Source organism: Oncorhynchus clarkii, chromosome 20 (assembly GCF_045791955.1).
Source record: "Oncorhynchus clarkii lewisi isolate Uvic-CL-2024 chromosome 20, UVic_Ocla_1.0, whole genome shotgun sequence".
Lineage (NCBI taxonomy): Eukaryota > Metazoa > Chordata > Actinopteri > Salmoniformes > Salmonidae > Oncorhynchus > Oncorhynchus clarkii.
In genome coordinates, this window is record NC_092166.1 from 71,171,849 (window position 1) to 71,193,857 (window position 22,009).

General features: G+C 44.1%; 1 protein-coding gene across 5 annotated transcripts in view; it reads right to left on the bottom strand.

Moving 5' to 3' along the window:
- Positions 1 to 22,009, bottom strand: part of LOC139376856 (S1 RNA binding domain 1) — a 98,907-nt gene that overhangs the window by 14,661 nt on the left and 62,237 nt on the right. For all 5 annotated transcript variants that reach the window (XM_071119817.1, XM_071119820.1, XM_071119819.1 and 2 more), the window contains exons 17-18: positions 1,943 to 2,049; positions 617 to 793 (exon numbers count right to left, since the gene is read on the bottom strand). In XM_071119817.1, coding sequence (XP_070975918.1) covers positions 617 to 793; positions 1,943 to 2,049 — 284 coding nt within the window. The remainder of the gene's footprint in view (positions 1 to 616; positions 794 to 1,942; positions 2,050 to 22,009) is intronic.

Consider the following 22,009-nt stretch of genomic DNA (forward strand, 5'->3'; position numbering starts at 1 on the left):
GTGGAGGGAGGAAATACTACGTGGGTGGGCTGGAGCGGAGAGCTAAAGATTTGAGGTCCTCGCCAAAGTCCTCAGATTGTCTCAGCTCCAACTTCAGACGGTTGAGACAAAAAACGCAAAGTGCCAACGAGAAGCCTATTGTTGCATATTTTAGGGTCGTTTTTAATACCAGCATACTTTGACCTCAAATTGCGAGCATGGTATGCAAAATGTGTGCAGGTTGGCAGGTCTGATGCTGCTGTACCTGTGGTTGGCAGGTCTGATGCTGCTGTACCTGTGGTTGGCAGGTCTGATGCTGCTGTACCTGTGGTTGGTGGGTTGTGTGTACCTGTGGTTGGTGGGTTGTGTGTACCTGTGGTTGGTGGGTTGTGTGTACCTGTGGTTGGTGGGTTGTGTGTACCTGTGGTTGGTGGGTTGTGTGTACCTGTGGTTGGTGGATTGTGTGTACCTGTGGTTGGTGGGTTGTGTGTACCTGTGGTTGGTGGGTTGTGTTTACCTGTGGTTGGTGGGTTGTGTGTACCTGTGGTTGGTGGGTTGTGTTTACCTGTGGTTGGTGGGTTGTGTTTACCTGTGGTTGGTGGGTTGTGTGTACCTGTGGTTGGTGGGTTGTGTGTACCTGTGGTTGTTGAGATGGTCTAGAGGGTTGATTCTGATGAAGCCGGCACATTGCTGGTAGCTCTTAGGGCCCAGGCCCTTCACCAGTCTCAGCTGATCTCTGTTCATGAAGGGCCCGTTCGTCTCCCTCCACTCTGCTATGCTCTTTGCACGCCCTATATTCAGACCTGCCACGTGTCTGACACACAGACACACATGGGTTACTGCAGTAAAAAGCACAGAACAACAGTAACACCATAGTTGGTAATTACACATCTCTCCATTAAGGACACTTTGGAAGGGTAGCATAGTATTACTAGCAGGGAACATCATCAAGAGACTGTTGTTGTTACCCTCGCTCAGCCACCTATTGGAGCATGTGACCTGGAAAATCAAACCAATGTTTAGGAATAAATCTCCCTGGGTTTCCCTAAGACATACATGTTCTGTGTGTGTGACCTTTTCCATTCTCCAGACTTTGAGGGGCTTTGCTCTGAGAGACCTCCAGTTTGCCAGTGCACTGGCAGTCCAGACAGACAGACAGACAGACAGACAGACAGACAGACAGACAGACAGACAGACAGACAGACAGAGACAGACAGACCTAGTGTAAACATACAGTATGTCATCCCTCCTAAATAAAGGGCTAGTAATATTGAACACGTCCAGTGTGTCTGAGGCTCTGGAGTGTTGGGCAGGCCTGTCTGGGGCCCCTGTAAAAACCTCATTAACACCCAGGTAAACAGATGACCTGATCACTGACTACTGCCTGGCCCTGCACCTTCATCTCATAAAAGGCTTTCCCTTAGAAAAAGGTGTAATGGTGTGCTGTGTGTGTATAAAGAAAGAGAAGGGAGTCACTAGGAGATTTTGGAATGTAGTAATGACACCTTGAACACTAGTTTGTTGTTTTGTTGGTTAAGGCCAAGCGCAGAGTAAAACAAACATGCTGTAACTCTCTCCAAGCCTGTACAGAGGCAGACAAGGGGGGTGAGGGAGTGACTGAGTGTGTGAATGTGTTTTGGGAGTGTGAGTCTGCCTGTCAGCCAAACACTGGGCGGCAGGTAGCGTAGCGGTTAGGCGCATTGGGCCAGTAACCTAAAGGTCGCTGGTGCGAATCCCAAGCAGACTATGTGAAGAATCTGCCGATGTGCCCTTGAGCAAGGCACGTAACCATAATTGCTCTGCAAAATGACTAAAATGTAAATGATTCCCTCTGTCAGGCCTGCCCGTCCCAGTCGGGCCAGAGTGGGAGACAGAGTGGGGCGTCAGACTAAACAGTGCGCTGGCGGTCAGATCGTGTGTGAAGGCCATGTTGTGACTGCTGAGGGAAACTATTCGGCCCTACCTCATCAGGGTCTCTGAGCAGATGTTGATGTCCACTCCCACGAAGCTCACACACTCCTGCACCACCCCGTCCAGGGCTGCCTTCAGAGAGCTCTGGGACACATCGTGCTGGAAAGAGTGATGGCAGCCATTACAACATGTGTCTCTCAAACAGCTAAAGCTACAGTATGCTAGCCCCCACACCATTACCCAGCCCAAACTATCCCTCTACCCAGCCTAAACTATCCTTCTACCCAGCCCAAACTATCCCTCTACCCAGCCCAAACTATCCCTCTACCCAGCCCAAACTATCCCTCTACCCAGCCCAAACTATCCCTCTACCCAGACCAAACTATCCCTCTTTCCAGCCAAACTATTCCTCTTTCCAGCCAAACTATCCTTCTACCCAGCCCAAACTATCCTTCTACCCAGCCCAAACTATCCTTCTACCCAGCCCAAACTATCCTTCTACCCAGCCCAAACTATCCCTCTACCCAGACCAAACTACCCCTCTTTCCAGCCAAACTATTCCTCTTTCCAGCCAAACTATCCTATTACCCAGCCTAAACAATCCTTCTACCCAGCCCAAACAATCCTTCTACCCAGCCTAAACAATCCTTCTACCCAGCCCAAACTATCCTTCTACCCAGCCCAAACTATCCTTCTACCCGGTACAAACTATCCCTCTTTCCAGCCCAAACTATCCTTCTACCCAGCCCAAACTATCCTTCTACCCAGCCCAAACTATCCTTCTACCCAGCCCAAACTATCCTTCTACCCAGCCCAAACTATCCTTCTACCCAGCCCAAACTATCCCTCTACCCAGACCAAACTACCCCTCTTTCCAGCCAAACTATTCCTCTTTCCAGCCAAACTATCCTTCTACCCAGCCTAAACAATCCTTCTACCCAGCCCAAACTATCCTTCTACCCAGCCCAAACTATCCTTCTACCCGGTACAAACTATCCTTCTACCCAGCCCAAACTATCCTTCTACCCGGTACAAACTATCCCTCTTTCCAGCCCAAACTATCCTTCTACCCGGTACAAACTATCCTTCTACCCAGACAAAACTATCCTTCTACCCGGTACAGACTATCCTTCTACCCGGTACAAACTATCCCTCTTTCCAGCCCAAACTATCCTTCTACCCAGCCTAAACTATCCTTCTACCCGGTACAAACTATCCCTCTTTCCATCCCAAACTATCCTTCTACCCAGCCTAAACTATCCTTCTACCCGGTACAAACTATCCCTCTTTCCAGCCCAAACTATCCTTCTACCCAGCCTAAACTATCCTTCTACCCGGTACAAACTATCCTTCCACACCTAAATCAAATCAGCCATTTTCTGCCTTATACACCAGCCCTGCAACCATCCGTAAAACTCTTAAACATACACAAATCCCCTTTCCAAAACAGTCATCTATTCCTCACCACTACTAACATCCCAAACCCTCCCAGCCAGCCACAAACACCTCGTTAAACTCTTCATTACATTTCTCACACTCTCTGACCACTGGTTTAAGAGGTTACCACGACTATCTGACATCAATGACATCAGTGCACTCAACATAATTAAATCTTTCTCAGTGAGCCATAACTATAATCCCCTGAATATGGCAGTAAATATTGGATGTTATTGTTATCCCTCCTATCCACCAATGAGACTCAACACAGCCACGATTACAAAAACCTGAGACATAAGGCTGTTTGGTAAGTGACCTGCTCTGTACTGTACAGTACTCAACTTTAATTAGGCCACAATCTTGAAAGGATTTAGGGACACAATATAAGCAGCCGTTTATGGCTAAATATCTTCCTGCATATCTGCCGACATGGGGCCATGAAATAAATAAATAGAGAGCGAGAGTGAGCGAGAACGAGCGAGAGCGCACGAGAGAGAGAGACGTGCAGAGAGAGAGAGAGAGTGGGGAGTGATGAGAGATGACGAGACGTGCAGAGGGATGAGGAGACGTGCAGAGGCAGAGCCTGTTTTTGTTGGACAGGGTCGGGGAGTCTTCAAAGCTCTCCCACATGGGTTTTAGATTAGCAGAGGAGTTAATCCAGACAAACCTTTCACACTTCTAGGGCTGTTTAAAACTGAGATGGACAGAAAAAATAACATGAGGACAAAGTCCAAAAATGACAAGTGATTGAGAGCAAAGGGGGGAATAGTGGCTAGCCTGTTTGTTACCCCTAAAGTACAGTGCCTTGCGAAAGTATTTGGCCCCCTTGAACTTTGCGACCTTTTGCCACATTTCAGGCTTCAAACATAAAGATATAAAACTGTATTTTTTTGTGAAGAATCAACAACAAGTGGGACAGAATCATGAAGTGGAACGACATTTATTGGATATTTCAAACCTTTTTAACAAATCAAAAACTGAAAAATTGGGCGTGCAAAATTATTCAGCCCCTTTACTTTCAGTGCAGCAAACTCTCTCCAGAAGTTCAGTGAGGATCTCTGAATGATCCAATGTTGACCTAAATGACTAATGATGATAAATACAATCCACCTGTGTGTAATCAAGTCTCCGTATAAATGCACCTGCACTGTGATAGTCTCAGAGGTCCGTTAAAAGCGCAGAGAGCATCATGAAGAACAAGGAACACACCAGGCAGGTCCGAGATACTGTTGTGAAGAAGTTTAAAGCCGGATTTGGATACAAAAATATTTCCCAAGCTTTAAACATCCCAAGGTGCACTGTGCAAGCGATAATATTGAAATGGAAGGAGTATCAGACCACTGCAAATCTACCAAGACCTGGCCGTCCCTCTAAACTTTCAGCTCATACAAGGAGAAGACTGATCAGAGATGCAGCCAAGAGGCCCATGATCACTCTGGATGAACTGCAGAGATCTACAGCTGAGGTGGGAGACTCTGTCCATAGGACAACAATCAGTCGTATATTGCACAAATCTGGCCTTTATGGAAGAGTGGCAAGAAGAAAGACATTTCTTAAAGATAAAAAGTGTTGTTTAAAGTTTGCCACAAGCCACCTGGGAGACACACCAAACATGTGGAAGAAGGTGCTCTGGTCAGATGAAACCAAAATGGAACTTTTTGGCAACAATGCAAAACGTTATGTTTGGCGTAAAAGCAACACAACTGAACACACCATCCCCACTGTCAAACATGGTGGTGGCAGCATCATGGTTTGGGCCTGCTTTTCTTCAGCAGGGACAGGGAAGATGGTTAAAATTGATGGGAAGATGGATGGAGCCAAATACAGGACCATTCTGGAAGAAAACCTGATGGAGTCTGCAAAAGACCTGAGACTGGGACGGAGATTTGTCTTCCAACAAGACAATAATCCAAAACATAAAGCAAAATCTACAATGGAATGGTTCAAAAATAAACATATCCAGGTGTTAGAATGGCCAAGTCAAAGTCCAGACCTGAATCCAATCGAGAATCTGTGGAAAGAACTGAAAACTGCTGTTCACAAATGCTCTCCATCCAACCTCACTGAGCTCGAGCTGTTTTGCAAGGAGGAATGGGAAAAAATGTCAGTCTCTCGATGTGCAAAACTGATAGAGACATACCCCAAGCGACTTACAGCTGTAATCGCAGCAAAAGGTGGCGCTACAAAGTATTAACTTAAGGGGGCTGAATAATTTTGCACGCCCAATTTTTCAGTTTTTGATTTGTTAAAAAAGTTTGAAATATCCAATAAATGTCGTTCCACTTCATGATTGTGTCCCACTTGTTGTTGATTCTTCACAAATTCACTTTACCCTGCCTTCATGTACATATCTACCTCAAATACCTTATTATTATTATTATCTATGCATCAGCATAGATAATAATAAGGTATTTGAGGTAGATATGTACATGAAGGCAGGGTAATGTGACTAGGCATCAGCATAGATAATAATAAGGTATTTGAGGTAGATATGTACATGAAGGCAGGGTAATGTGACTAGGCATCAGCATAGATAATAATAAGGTATTTGAGGTAGATATGTACATGAAGGCAGGGTAATGTGACTAGGCATCAGCATACATAATAATAAGGTATTTGAGGTAGATATGTACATGAAGGCAGGGTAATGTGACTAGGCATCAGCATAGATAAGAATAAGGTATTTGAGGTAGATATGTACATAAAGGCAGGGTAAAGTGACTAGGCATCAGGATAGATAATAATAAGGTATTTGAGGTAGATACAGTGCCTTGCGAAAGTATTCGGCCCCCTTGAACTTTGCTTTCCTTTTGCCACATTTCAGGCTTCAAACATAAAGATATAAAACTGTATTTTTTTGTGAAGAATCAACAACAAGTGGGACACAATCGTGAAGTGGAACGACATTTATTGGATATTTCAAACTTTTTTAACAAATCAAAAACTGAAAAATTGGGCGTGCAAAATTATTCAGCCCCCTTAAGTTAATACTTTGTAGCGCCACCTTTTGCTGCGATTACAGCTGTAAGTCGCTTGGGGTATGTCTCTATCAGTTTTGCACATCGAGAGACTGACATTTTTTCCCATTCCTCCTTGCAAAACAGCTCGAGCTCAGTGAGGTTGGATGGAAAGCATTTGTGAACAGCAGTTTTCAGTTCTTTCCACAGATTCTCGATTGGATTCAGGTCTGGACTTTGACTTGGCCATTCTAACACCTGGATATGTTTATTTTTGAACCATTCCATTGTAGATTTTGCTTTATGTTTTGGATCATTGTCTTGTTGGAAGACAAATCTCCGTCCCAGTCTCAGGTCTTTTGCAGACTCCATCAGGTTTTCTTCCAGAATGGTCCTGTATTTGGCTCCATCCATCTTCCCATCAATTTTAACCATCTTCCCTGTCCCTGCTGAAGAAAAGCAGGCCCAAACCATGATGCTGCCACCACCATGTTTGACAGTGGGCATGGTGTGTTCAGGGTGATGAGCTGTGTTGCTTTTACGCCAAACATAACGTTTTGCATTGTTGCCAAAAAGTTACATTTTGGTTTCATCTGACCAGAGCACCTTCTTCCACATGTTTGGTGTGTCTTCCAGATGGCTTGTGGCAAACTTTAAACAACACTTTTTATGGATATCTTTAAGAAATGGCTTTCTTCTTGCCACTCTTCCATAAAGGCCAGATTTGTGCAATATACAACTGATTGTTGTCCTATGGACAGAGTCTCCCACCTCAGCTGTAGATCTCTGCAGTTCATCCAGAGTGATCATGGGCCTCTTGGCTGCATCTCTGATCAGTCTTCTCCTTGTATGAGCTGAAAGTTTAGAGGGACGGCCAGGTCTTGGTAGATTTGCAGTGGTCTGATACTCCTTCCATTTCAATATTATCGATTGCACAGTGCTCCTTGGGATGTTTAAAGCTTGGGAAATCTTTTTGTATCCAAATCCGGCTTTAAACTTCTTCACAACAGTATCTCGGACCTGCCTGGTGTGTTCCTTGTTCTTCATGATGCTCTCTGCACTTTTAACGGACCTCTGAGACTATCACAGTGCAGGTGCATTAATACGGAGACTTGATTACACACAGGTGGATTGTATTTATCATCATTAGTCATTTAGGTCAACATTGGATCATTCAGAGATCCTCACTGAACTTCTGGAGAGAGTTTGCTGCACTGAAAGTAAAGGGGCTGAATCATTTTGCACGCCCAATTTTTCAGTTTTTGATTTGTTAAAAAAGTTTGAAATATCCAATAAATATCGTTCCACTTCATGATTGTGTCCCACTTGTTGTTGATTCTTCACAAAAAAATACAGTTTTATATCTTTATGTTTGAAGCCTGAAATGTGGCAAAAGGTCGCAAAGTTCAAAGGGGCCAAATACTTTTGCAAGGCACTGTATGTACATGAAGGCAGGGTAAAGTGACTAGGCATCAGGATAATAATACAATAAAGAACAGAGTAGCAGCAGCAAATGATGAAAGTAAAAGTGTGTGTGTTAGGTCTGTGTGTGCGTATATAGTGTGCAGTATGTGAATGTGTATGGGTTTTGTGTGAGTGTCAATGTACAGTCGTAGTCAAAAGTTGAGAATGACACATTCATTTTCACAAAGTATGCTGCCTCAGTTTGTATGATGGCAATTTGCATATACTCCAGATTGTTATGAAGAGTGATCAGATGAATTGCAATTAATTGCAAAGTCCCTCTTTGCCATGCAAATGAACTGAATCCTAAAAAATATTTCCACTGCATTTCAGCCCTGCCACAAAAGGACCAGCTGACATCATGTCAGTGATTCTCTCATTAACACAGGTGTGAGTGTTGACGAGGACAAGGCTGGAGATCACTCTGTCATGCTGATTGAGCTCGAATAACAGACTGGAAGCTCCAAAAGGAGGGGCACCACCAGTACAGAGCTTGCTCAGGAATGGCAGCAGGTAGTGTGAGTGCATCTGCACGCACAGTGAGGCGAAGACTTTTGGAGGATGGCCTGGTGTCAAGAAGGGCAGGAAAGAAGCCACTTCTCTCCAGGAAAAACATCAGGGACACACTGATATTTTGCAAAAGGTACAGGGATTGGACTGCCAAAGACTGGGCTAAATCATTTTCTCTGATGAATCCCCTTTCCGATTGTTTGGGGCATCCGGAAAAAAGCTTGTCCAGAGAAGACAAGGTGAGCGCTACCATCAGTCCTGTGTCATGCCAACAGTAAAGCATCCTGAGACCATTCATGTGTGGGGTTGCTTCTCAGCCAAGGGACCGGGCTCACTCACAATTTTTCCCAAGAACACAGCCATGAATAAAGAATGGTCCCAAAACATCCTCCGTGAGCAACTTCTCCCAACCACCCAGGAACAGTTTGGTGACGAACAATGCCTTTTCCAGCATGATGGAGCACCTTTCCATAAGGCAAAAGTGATAACTAAGTTGCTCGGGGAACAAAACATTGATATTTTGGGTCCATGGCCAGGAAACTCCCCAGACCTTAATCCCATTGAGAACTTGTGGCCAATCCTCAAGAGGTGAGTGGACAAACAAAAACCCACAAATTCTGACAAACTCCAAGGATGGATTATGCAAGAATGGGCTGCCATCAGTCAGGATGTGGCCCAGAAGTTAATTGACAGCATGCCAGGGTGGATTGCAGAGGTTTTGAAAAAGATGGGTCAACACTGCAAATATTGACTCTTTGCATCAACTTCATGTAATTGTCAGTAAATTCATGTAATTTGACACTTATGAAATGCTTGTAATTATACTTCAGTATTCCATAGTAACATCTGACAAAAATATCTAAAGACACTGAGGCAGCAGACTTGGTGAAAATTAATATTTGTGTCATTCTCAAAACTGTTGGCCCCGACTGTAGTGCGTGTGAGTGAGTGTGTATATATAGTCTAGTGAGTATGCATAGGGTCAGTGCAAGATAGAGTCAGTAAAGATAGTTTGGGTACCATTAATTGACTATTTAGCAGCCTGGATATTTAGCAGTCTTATGGTTTGGGGGTAGAATCAGAGCCAGTTGGTTCAAGAGTCGATGATCCGGTACTGTTTGCCGGATGGTGGCAGAGTGAACAGTCTATGGCTACACATCGTCATGCAATGTGAAATCCATCACCTTCAGAATGGATGTGCGGTAGAAAGCAAGGCCACACTTTGAAAGGAGGAAAATTACATCTATCACTACTGGACAATACAATTAAACTAGTTTCTTAATATGTCCTCCAACTTTCCATGCCCTCACAGAGGTACTTAGGCTGTTGTGCAACCCATCTTCAATCACACGACCCACACACACGTAACATGTTGTCACTAGATCTACTGGTTGCAGCCAATCTGCCCCTTGCATCTGCTAGTCATTGTCCATCTGTCAACTGATCCCCCTCTGTATCATACACCCAGACATCCATCACAGCCTGCTGCTGCCGCTCTGGTAATCTGGGAAGAGGAGGTAGGGGGCCTCGGGGTAACTGATTAATAAATAAAATGTGACTGGTCAATTGTGTGAGTCAGGGACAAGGCCAAAGCCAAAGCACAAGACCACTCTCAATGTTCAAAACACACCAGAGACTGTAATTTAGCCACAGAGGATCAATATTTTCAAAAAATGACTGCCAGAACAGCTTCGATGCACCTTGGCACAGATTCTACAAGTAGACCTAGACCATTCCAGGAAAATGCATCCCACACACCATAACATAAATTTTGTATCCCTAATTTACTCAAGTGTTTCCTTTATTTTGGTAGTTACCAGTTGCCTACAGTCGGGAAGGCCGCAATTTGGGCAGCATGTGAACCAAATATACAGTTTGTTGTGTTGTAGTCATAGACATACAATCCATAGAAGGGTTTTGGAACCTCTTGACTGTTAAACTAATGGGTACACTAGCAATGGCTGCCAGACCTGACTTGAATAGGGATGTCTGTTTGTCTTGTGCAAATTTCTAAATACAATCATGGGGAAAACTTAGTTTGGAAAGCAAATGCCTACCGCTGAAAAGAGAAGACTAATCTGTCTGTAGAACCAATATTAAAAAAAGATATACAGTGGGGCAAAAAAGTATTTAGTCAGCCACCAATTGTGCAAGTTCTCCCACTTAAAAAGATGAGAGGCCTGTAATTTTCATCATAGGTACACTTCAACTATGACAGACAAAATGAGAAAAGAAATCCATAAAATCACATTGTAGGATTTTTAATGAATTTATTTGCAAATTATGGTGGAAAATAAGTATTTGGTCACCGACAAACAAGCAAGATTTCTGGCTCTCACAGACCTGTAACAACTTCTTTAAGAGGCTCCTCTGTCCTCCACTTGTTACCTATATTAATGGCACCTGTTTGAACTTGTTATCAGTATAAAAGACACCTGTCCACAACCTCAACTTTTTTGCCCCACTGTATATATATATATATATATATACACACAGTTGAAGTTTACATACACTTAGGTTGGAGACATTAAAACTAATTTTTCAACCACTCCACAAATTTCCTGTTAAGAAACTATAGTTTTGGCAAGTCGGTTAGGACATCTACTTTGTGCACGACACAAGTCATTTTTCCAACAATTGTTTACAGACAGGTTATTTCACTTATAATTCACTGTATCACAATTCTAGTGGGTGAGAAGTTTACATACACTAAGTTGACTGTGTCTTTAAACCGCTTGGAAGAATCCAGAAAATGATGTCATGGCTTTAGAAGCTTCTGATAGGCTAATTGACATCATTTGAGACAATTGGAGGTGTACCTGTGGATGTATTTCAAGGCCTACCTTCAAACTCAGTGCCTCTTTGCTTGACATCATGGGAAAATCAAAAGAATCAGCCAAGACCTCAGATTAAAAAAAAATCTGTACAACAATTGTACGCAAGTATAAACACCATGGGACCACGCAGTCGGCCTACCGCTCAGGAAGGAGACGCGTTCTGTCACCTAGAGATGAACATACTTTGATGCGAAAAGTGCAAATCAATCCAAAAACAACAGCAAAGGACCGTGTGAAGATGCTGGAGGAAACAGGTACAAAAGTATCTATATCCACAGTAAAACGAGTCCTATATCGACATGAAAGGCCGCTCAGCAAGGAAGAAGCCACTGCTCCAAAACCACCATAAAAAAGCCAGACTACGGTTTGTAACTGCATATGAGGACAAATATCGTACTTTTTGGAGAAATGTCCTCTGGTCTGATGAAACAAAAATAGAACTGTTTGGCCATAATGACCATCATTATGTTTGGAGGAAAAAGGGGGATGCTTGCAAGCCGAAGAACACCATCCCAACCGTGAAGCAAGGGGGTGGTAGCATCATGTTGTGGCTGTGCTTTGGTGCAGGAGGGACTGGGGCACTTCACAAAATAGATGGCATCATGAGGAAAGGAAAATTACATGGATATATTGAAGCAACATCTCAAGACATCAGTCAGGAAGTTAAAGCTTGGTCGCAAATGGGCAATGACCCCAAGCATACTTCCAAAGTTGTGGCAAAATGTCTTAAGGACAACAAAGTCAAGGTTTTGGAGAGGCCATCACAAAGCACTGACCTCAATCCTATAGAACATTTGTGGGCAGAACTGAAAAAGCGTGTGCAAGCAAGGAGGTCTAATAACCTGACTCCGTTACACCACCTCTGTCAAGAGGAATGTGCCAAAATTCACCAAACTTATTGTGGGAAGCTCGTGGAAGGCTACCTGAAACTTTTGACCGAAGTTAAACAATTTAAAGAAATGCTACCAAATACTAATTGAGTGTATGTAAACTTCTGACCCACTGGGAATGTGATGAAAGAAATAAAAGCTGAAATAAATCATTCTCTCTACTATTATTCTGACATTTCACATTCTTAAAATAAAGTGGTGATCCTAACTGACCTAAAACAGGGCATTTTTACTAGGATTAAATGTCAGGAATTGTGAAGAACAGTTTAAATGTATTTGGCTATGGTGTATGTAAACTTCCGACATCAACTGTACATACATACACACACTACCGTTTTTTTGTCCATTAAAATAAAACACACTGCTCAAAAAAATAAAGGGAACACTAAAATAACACATCCTAGATCTGAATGAATTAAATATTCTTATTAAATACTTTTTTCTTTACATAGTTGAATGTGCTGACAACAAAATCACACAAAAATGATCAATGGAAATCAAATTTATCAACCCATGGGGGTCTAGATTTGGAGTCACACTAAAAATTAAAGTGGAAAACCACACTACAGGCTGATCCAACTGATGTAATGTCCTTAAAACAAGTCAAAATGAGGCTCAGTAGTGTGTGTGGCCTCCACGTGCCTGTATGACCTTCCTACAACACCTGGGCATGCTCCTGATGAGGTGGCGGATGGTCTCCTGAGGGATCTCCTCCCAGACCTGGACTAAAGCATCCGCCAACTCCTGGACAGTCTGTGGTGCAACGTGGCGTTGGTGGATGGAGCGAGACATGATGTCCCAGATGTGCTCAATTGGATTCAGGTCTGGGGAACGGGCGGGCCAGTCCATAGCATCAATGCCTTCCTCTTGCAGGAACTGTTGACACACTCCAGCCACATGAGGTCTAGTATCGTCTTGCATTAGGAGGAACCCAGGGCCAACCGCACGAGCATATGGTCTCACAAGGGGTCTGAGGATCTCATCTCGGTACCTAATGGCAGTCAGGCTACCTCTGGCGAGCACATGGAGGGCTGTGCGGTCCCCCAAAGAATGCCACCCCACACCATGACTGACCCACCGCCAAACCGGTCATGCTGGATGTTGCAGGCAGCAGAACATTCTCCACGGCGTCTCCAGACTCTGTCACGTCTGTCACATGTGCTCAGTGTGAACCTGCTTTCATCTGTGAAGAGCACAGGGCGCCAGTGGCGAATTTGCCAGTCTTGGTGTTCTCTGGCAAATGCCAAACGTCCTGCACGGTGTTGGGCTGTAAGCACAACCCCCACCTGTGGACGTCGGGCCCTCATACCACCCTCATGGAGTCTGTTTCTGACCGTTTGAGCAGACATGCACATTTGTGGCCTGCTGGAGGTCATTTTGCAGGGCTTTGGCAGTAATCCTCCTGCTCCTCCTTGCACAAAGGTGGAGGTAGCGGTCCTGCTGCTGGGTTGTTGCCCTCCTACGGCCTCCTCCACGTCTCCTGATGTACTGGCCTGTCTCCTGGTAGCGCCTCCATGCTCTAGACACGACGCTGACAGACACAGCAAACCTTCTTGCCACAGCTCGCATTGATGTGCCATCCTGGATGAGCTGCACTACCTGAGCCTCTTGTGTGGGTTGTAGACTCCGTCTCATGCTACCACTAGAGTGAAAGCACTGCCAGCATTCAAAAGTGACCAAAACATCAGCCAGGAAGCATAGGAACTGAGAAGTGGTCTGTGGTCACCACCTGCAGAACCACTCCTTTATTGGGGGTGTCTTGCTAATTGCCTATAATTTCCACCTGTTGTCTATTCCATTTGCACAACAGCATGTGCAATTTATTGTCAATCAGTGTTGCTTCCTAAGTGGACAGTTTAATTTCACAGAAGTGTGATTGACTTGGAGTTACATTATGTTGTTTAAGTGTTCCCTTTATTTTTTTGAGCAGTGTAGATCAGAAATACAGTGTAGACATTGTTAATGTTCTAAATGACTATTGTAGCTGGAAATGGCAGATTTTTTAATGGAAAATCTATAGGCGTACAGAGGCCCCTTATCAGCAACCATCACACTCCTGCGTTCCAATGGCACTTTGTGTTAGCTAACAGTGAAGAGGCGACTCCAGGATGTTGTTCTTCTAGGCAAGAGTTGCAAAAAAAAATACCATCTCTCAGACTGGCCAATAAAAAGAAAAGATTAAGAAAAAAACACTAGAAAGGGGAACTCTGCCTAGAAAGCCAGCATCCTGGAGTCGCCTCTTCACGGAGTTGCCTCTTCACTGTTGACGTTGAGACTGGTGTTTTGCGGGTATTATTTAATGAAGCTGCCAGTTGACGACTTGTGAGGCGTCTATTTCTCAAACTAGACACTCTAATGTACTTGTCCTCTTGCTCAGTTGTGCACCAGGACCTCCCACTCCTCTTTCTATTCTGGTTAGAGCCAGTTTCCTCGGTTCTGTGAAGGGAGTAGTATACCGCGTTGTATGAGATCTTGGAATAGCCTTTATTTCTCAGAACAAGAACAGACTGACAAGTTCCAGAAGAAAGATATTTGTTTCTGGCCATTTTGAGCCTGTAATCGAACCCACAAAATCCTGATGCTCCAGATACTCAACTAGTCTAAAGGCCAGTTTTATTGCTTCTTTAAAATCAGGAAAACAGTTTTCAGCTGTGCTAACATAATTGCAAAAGACTGACCAGTCTCAGGGTTTTCTAATGATCAATTAGTCTTTAAAAATGATACACTTGGACTAGCTAACATAACGTGCCATTGTGTTAGCTAACACAACGTGCCATTGGAACACAGGAGTGATGGTTGCTGATAAGGGGCCTCTGTACGCCTATGTAGATATTCCATAGCCAGATACAATAGTAATTTACAACATTAACAACGTCTACACTGTATTTCTGATCAATTTGATGTTATTTTAATTAACAAAAAAAAATTGCTTTTCTTTCAAATACAAGGACATTTTTAAGTGACCCCAAACTTTTGAATGGTAGTGTATATGGGTCATGGTCTGGGGCTGTTGGGGTAACTGATGGTTCGGTGTAGGCCCCTTAGTTTCAGTGATTGGAAATCTTAACGCTACAACATACAATGGCATTCTAGACCATTCTGTGCTTCCAACTTTGTGGCAACAGTTTGGGGAAGACCCTTTCCTGTTTCAGCATGCCAATGCCCCCTGCGCACAAAGTGAGATTCATACAGAAATGGTTTGTTGAGATCAGTGTGGAAGAACTTGACCGGCCTGCACAGAGCCCTGACCTCAACCCCATCGAACACTTTTGGGATGAATTGGAACGCAGACCACGAGCCAGGTCTAATCGCCCAATATGCTCTTGTGACTGAATGGTAGCAAGTCCCTGCAGCAATGTTCCAACATCTAGTAGAAAGCTATAAAAGAAGCAAAGCCCCGGGGCCTATGATTTCTTAATCCGGCCCTGGGCCCACCTGTGTGTGTGTGTGTGTGTGTGTGTGTGTGTGTGTGTGTGTCTGTGTGTGTGTCTGTGCCAGAGTTCATTCAGGAATTCACACAGTAAGGCCCAGTAGTGGAGCCACAGGAGCCCAGAGAGAAGAGACCCAGGGGTAAGGGAGGGAGGGAGGAGTAGGAGGCTCTGATTTAAGGCCCTGTAGTGGCAGCCTAACACTAGGGTTTAGCAGCACACTGATACTTCCAACAGCTGGTTCAGGATTACCTACTTCACTACACTACAGACCAGGGACAGGATGGAAGACAGTCATATTGACATGGTTACCTTGTACACTACACTACAGACCAGGGACAGGATGGAAGATAGTCATATTGACATGGTTACCGAAACTGAAGTATTGCACTTAAAACATAGGAAGCAAAAATCATGTGGCAAAAAAACACAAATAAAACAGGTGACATTGGACTTTGTACGGTAGCAAAGTATTACAAATCACACAAGCACAGTATGGCGACTGCACAACTGGCAGCATCAAAGGACTAATCCCTTGATCAATGACTTGAATCTGTTTGATGGAGGGTGTTTGTCTTAGGTTACATTACAACACACCTTGATCAGAGAGGTTTGGCTGTGACCTCTGAATCACCCATTAAACAGAGAGAGAGAGTTACGACACCATGAAGAAAGAGAGAGAGGTGGGAAAGATGAGCTCATAGAAATAAGAATGAATAGAACAGACTTGGAAGCTCTAACCCTGGCAATTCAGATTGTAAATCACAGCTAGCCTGATACATTGTTTGCTGCCTCCATTCAGGATGCACTGTTTCAGTTTCAATGACCTGGGAATGTCAATACAATCAAACTAGCAAGGGCAATGATTACAAGTATGTCATACCATAGCTAATAGGCTAGCATATCTATTTACGTAGCAAGCTAAAAACATGGAGCCTTAACGTTAGCTAATGAGGATGTCATTGAAGGAGTGGGTAAGTGATGGACCTTTTCCCCTCAGTTTTTCGGTAGCTATACACAGCTCATTTGGTTAGCTAGCAAGAACTTCAACAACTGTTATCCAGTTAGCATATCTATTGCGTTCGCAAAATCACTTTGGCTATCTTCTCCGATTTCAGAGCACTCTTGTCTGAGTATGCCAGAGCGCCAAACAACTGATGAATTTACGAATGCGCAACACCTGCTGAATATGACCAGTGTCCGTAAAAGTAGGCAAAAAAGTAAGTTAGTCAAGAACGCTCTAGATAACATTTAAACAGCCTAACCAGCTGATGCGGCGTGTACAATGGTCAGAATGAGGTGTTCTTTCATTTGTGTCTAGAAGTAGCAAGCTAGCCAGCCAACTTAAGCTTGGGTGCTTGGTTGGGACAAACATGCATTGGCAGGCAGGCTGCAGAAGGACGAGGAGATTATAATTCCCCATCATTTATCAGTTCAATTTTGACGGCCAACACGCTGAAAAAGTTTGAGAGGTTGGTTTTATCTATTGTTCCTTCGTTAGACTTAAGCTCATCTTGCTTAGATGTTGATCATGTTGTTGTTCAAATAATTTTTTATTTGTCACATACACATGGATAGCAGATTTTAATGCGAGTGTAGCAAAATGCTTGTGCTTCTCGTTCCGACAATGCAGTAATAACAAACGAGTAATCTAACCTGACAATTTCACAACAACTACCTTATGTGTAAAGGGATGAAGAATATGTACATAAAATATATGAATGAGTGATGGTACAGAACGGCATAGGCAAGATGCAGTAGATGGAATAGAGTACAGTATATACTGGGGGCTGTTTAACAGTGATGACCTTGAGATAGAAGCTGTTTTTCAGTCTCTCGGTCCCTACTTTGATGCACCTGTACTGACCTCGCCTTCTGGATGATAGCGGGGTGAACAGGCAGTGGCTCGGGTGGTTGTTGTCCTTGATGTTCTTTATGGCCTTCCTGTGACTTCGGGTGGTGTAGGTGTCTTGGAGGGCAGGTAGTTTGCCCCCGGGGATGCGTTGTACAGACCTCACTATCCTCTGGAGAGCCTTACGGTTGTGGGCGGAGCAGTTGCCGTACCAGGCGGTGATACAGCCTGACAGGATGCTCTCGATTGTGCATCTGTAAAAGTTTGAGTGCTTTTGGTGACAAGCCAAATTTCTTCAGCCTCCTGAGGTTGGAGAGGAGCTGCTGCGCCTTTTTTCACCACGCTGTCTGTGTGGGTGGACCAATTCAGTTTGTCTGTGATGTGTACGCCAAGGAACTTAAAACTTTCTACCCTCTCCACTACTGTCCCGTCGATGTGGATAGGGGGGTGCTCCCTCTACTGTTTCCTGAAGTCCACGATCATCTCCTTTGTTTTGTTGACGTTGAGTGGGAGGTTATTTTCCTGACACCACACTCCGAGGGCCCTCACCTCCTCCCTGTAGGCTGTCTCGTCGTTGTTGGTAATCAAGCCTACCACTGTAGTGTCGTCTGCAAACTTGATGATTGAGTTGGAGGCGTGCATGGCCACGCAGTCGTGGGTGAACAGGGAGTACAGGAGAGGGCTCAGAACGCACCCTTGTGGGGCCCCAGTGTTGAGGATCAGCGGGGTGGAGATGTTGTTACTTACCCTCACCACCTGGGGGCGGCCCGTCAGGAAGTCCAGTACCCAGTTGCACAGTGCGGGGTCGAGACCCAGGGTCTCGAGCTTGATGACGAGTTTGGAGGGTACTATGGTGTTAAATGCTGAGCTGTAGTCGATGAGCAGCATTCTCACATAGGTATTCCTCTTGTCCAGATGGGTTAGGGCAGTGTGCAGTGTGGTTACGATTGCGTCGTCTGTAAGCAAGTTGGAGTGGGTCTAGGGTGTCAGGTAGGGTGGAGGTAATATGGTCTTTCATGCACTTCATGATGACGGAAGTGAGAGTTACCTTAGCTTTCTTGGGAACAGGAACAATGGTGGCCCTCTTGAAGCATGTGGGAACAGCAAACTGGGATAAGGATTGATTGAACATGTCCGTAAACACACCAGCCAGCTGGTCTGCGCATGCTCTGAGGACGCGGCTGGGGATGCCGTCTGGGCCTGCAGCCTTGCGAGGGTGTTTAAATGTTTTACTCACGTCGGCTGCAGTGAAGGAGAGTCCACAGTTTTTGGTAGCGGGCCGTGTCAGTGGCACTGTATTGTCCTCAAAGCGAGCAAAGAAGTTGTTTAGTCTGTCTGGGAGCAAGACATCCTGGTCCGCGACAGGGCTGGTTTTCTTTTTGTAATCCGTGATTGACTGTAGACCCTGCCACATACCTCTTGTGTCTGAGCCGTTGAATTGCGACTCTACTTTGTCTCTATACTGACACCTAGCTTGTTTGATTGCCTTGCGGAGGGAATAGCTACACTGTTTGAATTCGGTCATGTTTCCGGTCACCTTGCCCTGGTTAAAAGCAGTGGTTCGCGCTTTTAGTTTCGCGCGAATGCATTAGTATACATAATTCCCAAGAATTTATGAAAACGTGAAAATGACCATATACTGTATAAGTGGTTGCTTGTCAGAAAATGTTTTAAGAGTCATATTGTTCCTAGGGGTGTATATGAATAGATTTGAATAAGATTTCATATTGCTAAAATGCTGTCAGTTCCACTTTAAATGCAACAATGTTTCACACACGTAGGTTTATTTTCAAAAAGATGGCTTACAACAGCCAGCACGCTGCAATATAAAAGACAGTTCCACTCATCAGATGATGGTCATTTCAAACTTAACTTCCTGTTTAAAGTTATTATTGTAAAGGGAGAAGCTAACAAATTAGCAACAACACTCTCTTTGATAACACCTTCTGCAGCCACTGCAAACTAGCCGATAACAAACGCTAGGTAGCTAGACCGTGGGAAAACTACTGCTCGCTATTGCGCCTGTTGGCCTTCAGGAAGGCAGAAGTTCCCATGAGTTTTTGTAAAAACGGTTTGGGAAAGTAATAATTTGTAGAGTGGCTCTCTTTTCCCTCAGCATGCCTTTATTCACTATTCTGAATGCCTAAAGAATACATACAGTATGTTGTTCTGAAATACAGTACCAGTCAAAAGTTTGGACACACCTACTCATTCCAGGGTTTTTCTTTATTTCTACAATTATCTACATTGCAGAATAATGGTGAAGACAAACTATGAAATAACACATATGGAATCATGTAGTAACCCCCCAAAAATGTTAAACAAATCAAAAATATATTTGTATTTGAGATTCTTCTAATAGCCACCCTTTGCCTTGATGACAGCTTTGCACACTCTTGGCATTCTCTCAACCAGCTTCATGATGTAGTCACCTGGAATGCTAATTGAAATGCAGGTGTGCCTTGTTAAAAGTACATTTGTGGAATTTCTTTCCTTCTTAATGCATTTGAGCCAATCAGTTGTGTTGTGACAAGGTAGGTTTGGTTTACAGAAGATAGCCCTATTTGGTAAAAGACCAAGTCCATATTGTGACAAGAAAAGCTTAAGCTAAGCTAAGCTAAGCTAAGAGAAACGACAGTCCATCAATAATTTAAGATAAGGTCAGTCAATCCGGAAAATTTCAAGAATTTAGAAAATGTCTTCAAGTGCAGTCGCAAAAACCATCAAGCTCTTTGATAAAACTGGCTCTCATGAGGACCGCCACAGGAAAGGAAGACCCAGTTACCTCTGCTGCAGAGGATAAGTTCATTAGAGTCACCAGCCTCAGAAATTGCAGCCCAAATAAATGCTTCACAGAGTTCAAGTAACAGACACATCTCAACATCAACTGTTCAGAGGACACTGTGTTAATCAGGCCTTCATGGTCAAATGTCTGCAAAGGACACCAATAAGAAGAAGAGACTTGCTTGGGCCAAGAAACACGAGCTATGGACATTAGACCGGTGGAAATCTGTCCTTTGGTCTGATGAGTCCAAAATTGAAATGTTTGGTTCCAACCGCTGCATCTTTGTGAGAGTAGGTGAACAGATGATCTCTGCATGTGTGGTTCCCACCGTGAAGCATGGAGGAGGAGGTGTGATGGTGCTTTGCTTGTGACACTGTCTGTGATTTATTTAGAATTGAAGGCACACTTAATCAGCATGGCTACCACAGCATTCTGCAGCGATACGCCATCCCATCTGGTTTGCGCTTAGTGGGACTATCATTTGTTTTTCAACAGGACAATGACCCAACACACCTCCAGGCTGTGTAAGGGCTGTTTGACCAATGAGGAGAGTGATGGAGTGTTGAATCAGATGACCTGGCCTCCACAATCACCTGACCTCAACCCAATTGAGATGGTTTGGGATGAGTTGGAGAGCAGAGGGAAGGAAAAGCAGCCAACAAGTGCTCAGCATATGTGGGAACTCCTTGGAAAAGCATCCCAGGTGAAGTGTGCAAAGCTGTCAAGGCAAAGGGTGGCTACTTTGAAGAATCTCAAATATAAAATATATATATTTTTTGGTTACTACATGATTCCATGTGTTATTTCATAGTTTTGATATCTTCACTATTATTCTACAATGTAGAAAATAGTTTTTTTTAAATAGAGAAAACCCCTTGAATGAGTAGCTGTGTCTAAACTTTTAACTGGTACTGTATGAAGAAGAGAAATACTGGATATTTTACTACGGTGGTGATTTGACAAAATTACAATTATGGCCTTGCATTGGACTTCCTTTCTTGGTCTTCCCCCCCTCTCCGGTCTTGGTCTCCCCCCCTCCTCTCCGGTCTTGGTCTTGACTCGGACTCTATTTGCTCCAGTCTTGGTCTTTAAATTCGGTCTCAAACACAACACTGGCTAATACCAGTGTTTGTGCATTTCATTTGGATATTTATGGGAGACAGAACAGCTAGCAACATACAGAGATGGCCCCACCCATACCTCTACCATAACACACAGGCGAGAGGGGGAGGAGAGGAGCAGTGTGGTGTCCTACACCCTCAAGCGGGGGACAAAGAGGGGGATCAGGTGATCTAAAAAATATCTATATTTTTGGTGAAAGGGCCTACGATTAGCATTTCCCCCTGAAAACGCTTACTGCCTGGCCCCGTTTGCCATGTAACTCGATCGCTAGCTGAACAAACAGCACCTTGTAAACCGATAACAACATGTGAGCAAATCGCCCCCTTTGTGTCAGCACTAACACGTTTTCTAAACAGCCAGGGAGCATGCTCTTTCCACTGTTCCTGAGAGGGCAGTAAGAGAAGTAGGGAAAGCTGGGACCTCTCCTCCTGAGGCAGTGTGACAGAGCTGGAGCCTGTATATTACACTCCTACAACTGGTAACTCTGCACACCGATCGCTACCTGTACCTACCCGCCTGTCCAACATTACTACTCTGGACGGCTCCGACTTAGAATACGTGGACAACTACAAATACTTAGGTGTCTGGTTAGACTGTAAACTCTCCTTCCAGACCCATATCAAACATCTCCAATCCAAAGTTAAATCTAGAATTGGCTTCCTATTTCGCAACAAAGCATCCTTCACTCATGCTGCCAAACATACCCTTGTAAAACTGACCATCCTACCAATCCTCGACTTTGGCGATGTCATTTACAAAATAGCCTCCAATACCCTACTCAACAAATTGGATGCAGTCTATCACAGTGCAATCCGTTTTGTCACCAAAGCCCCATAT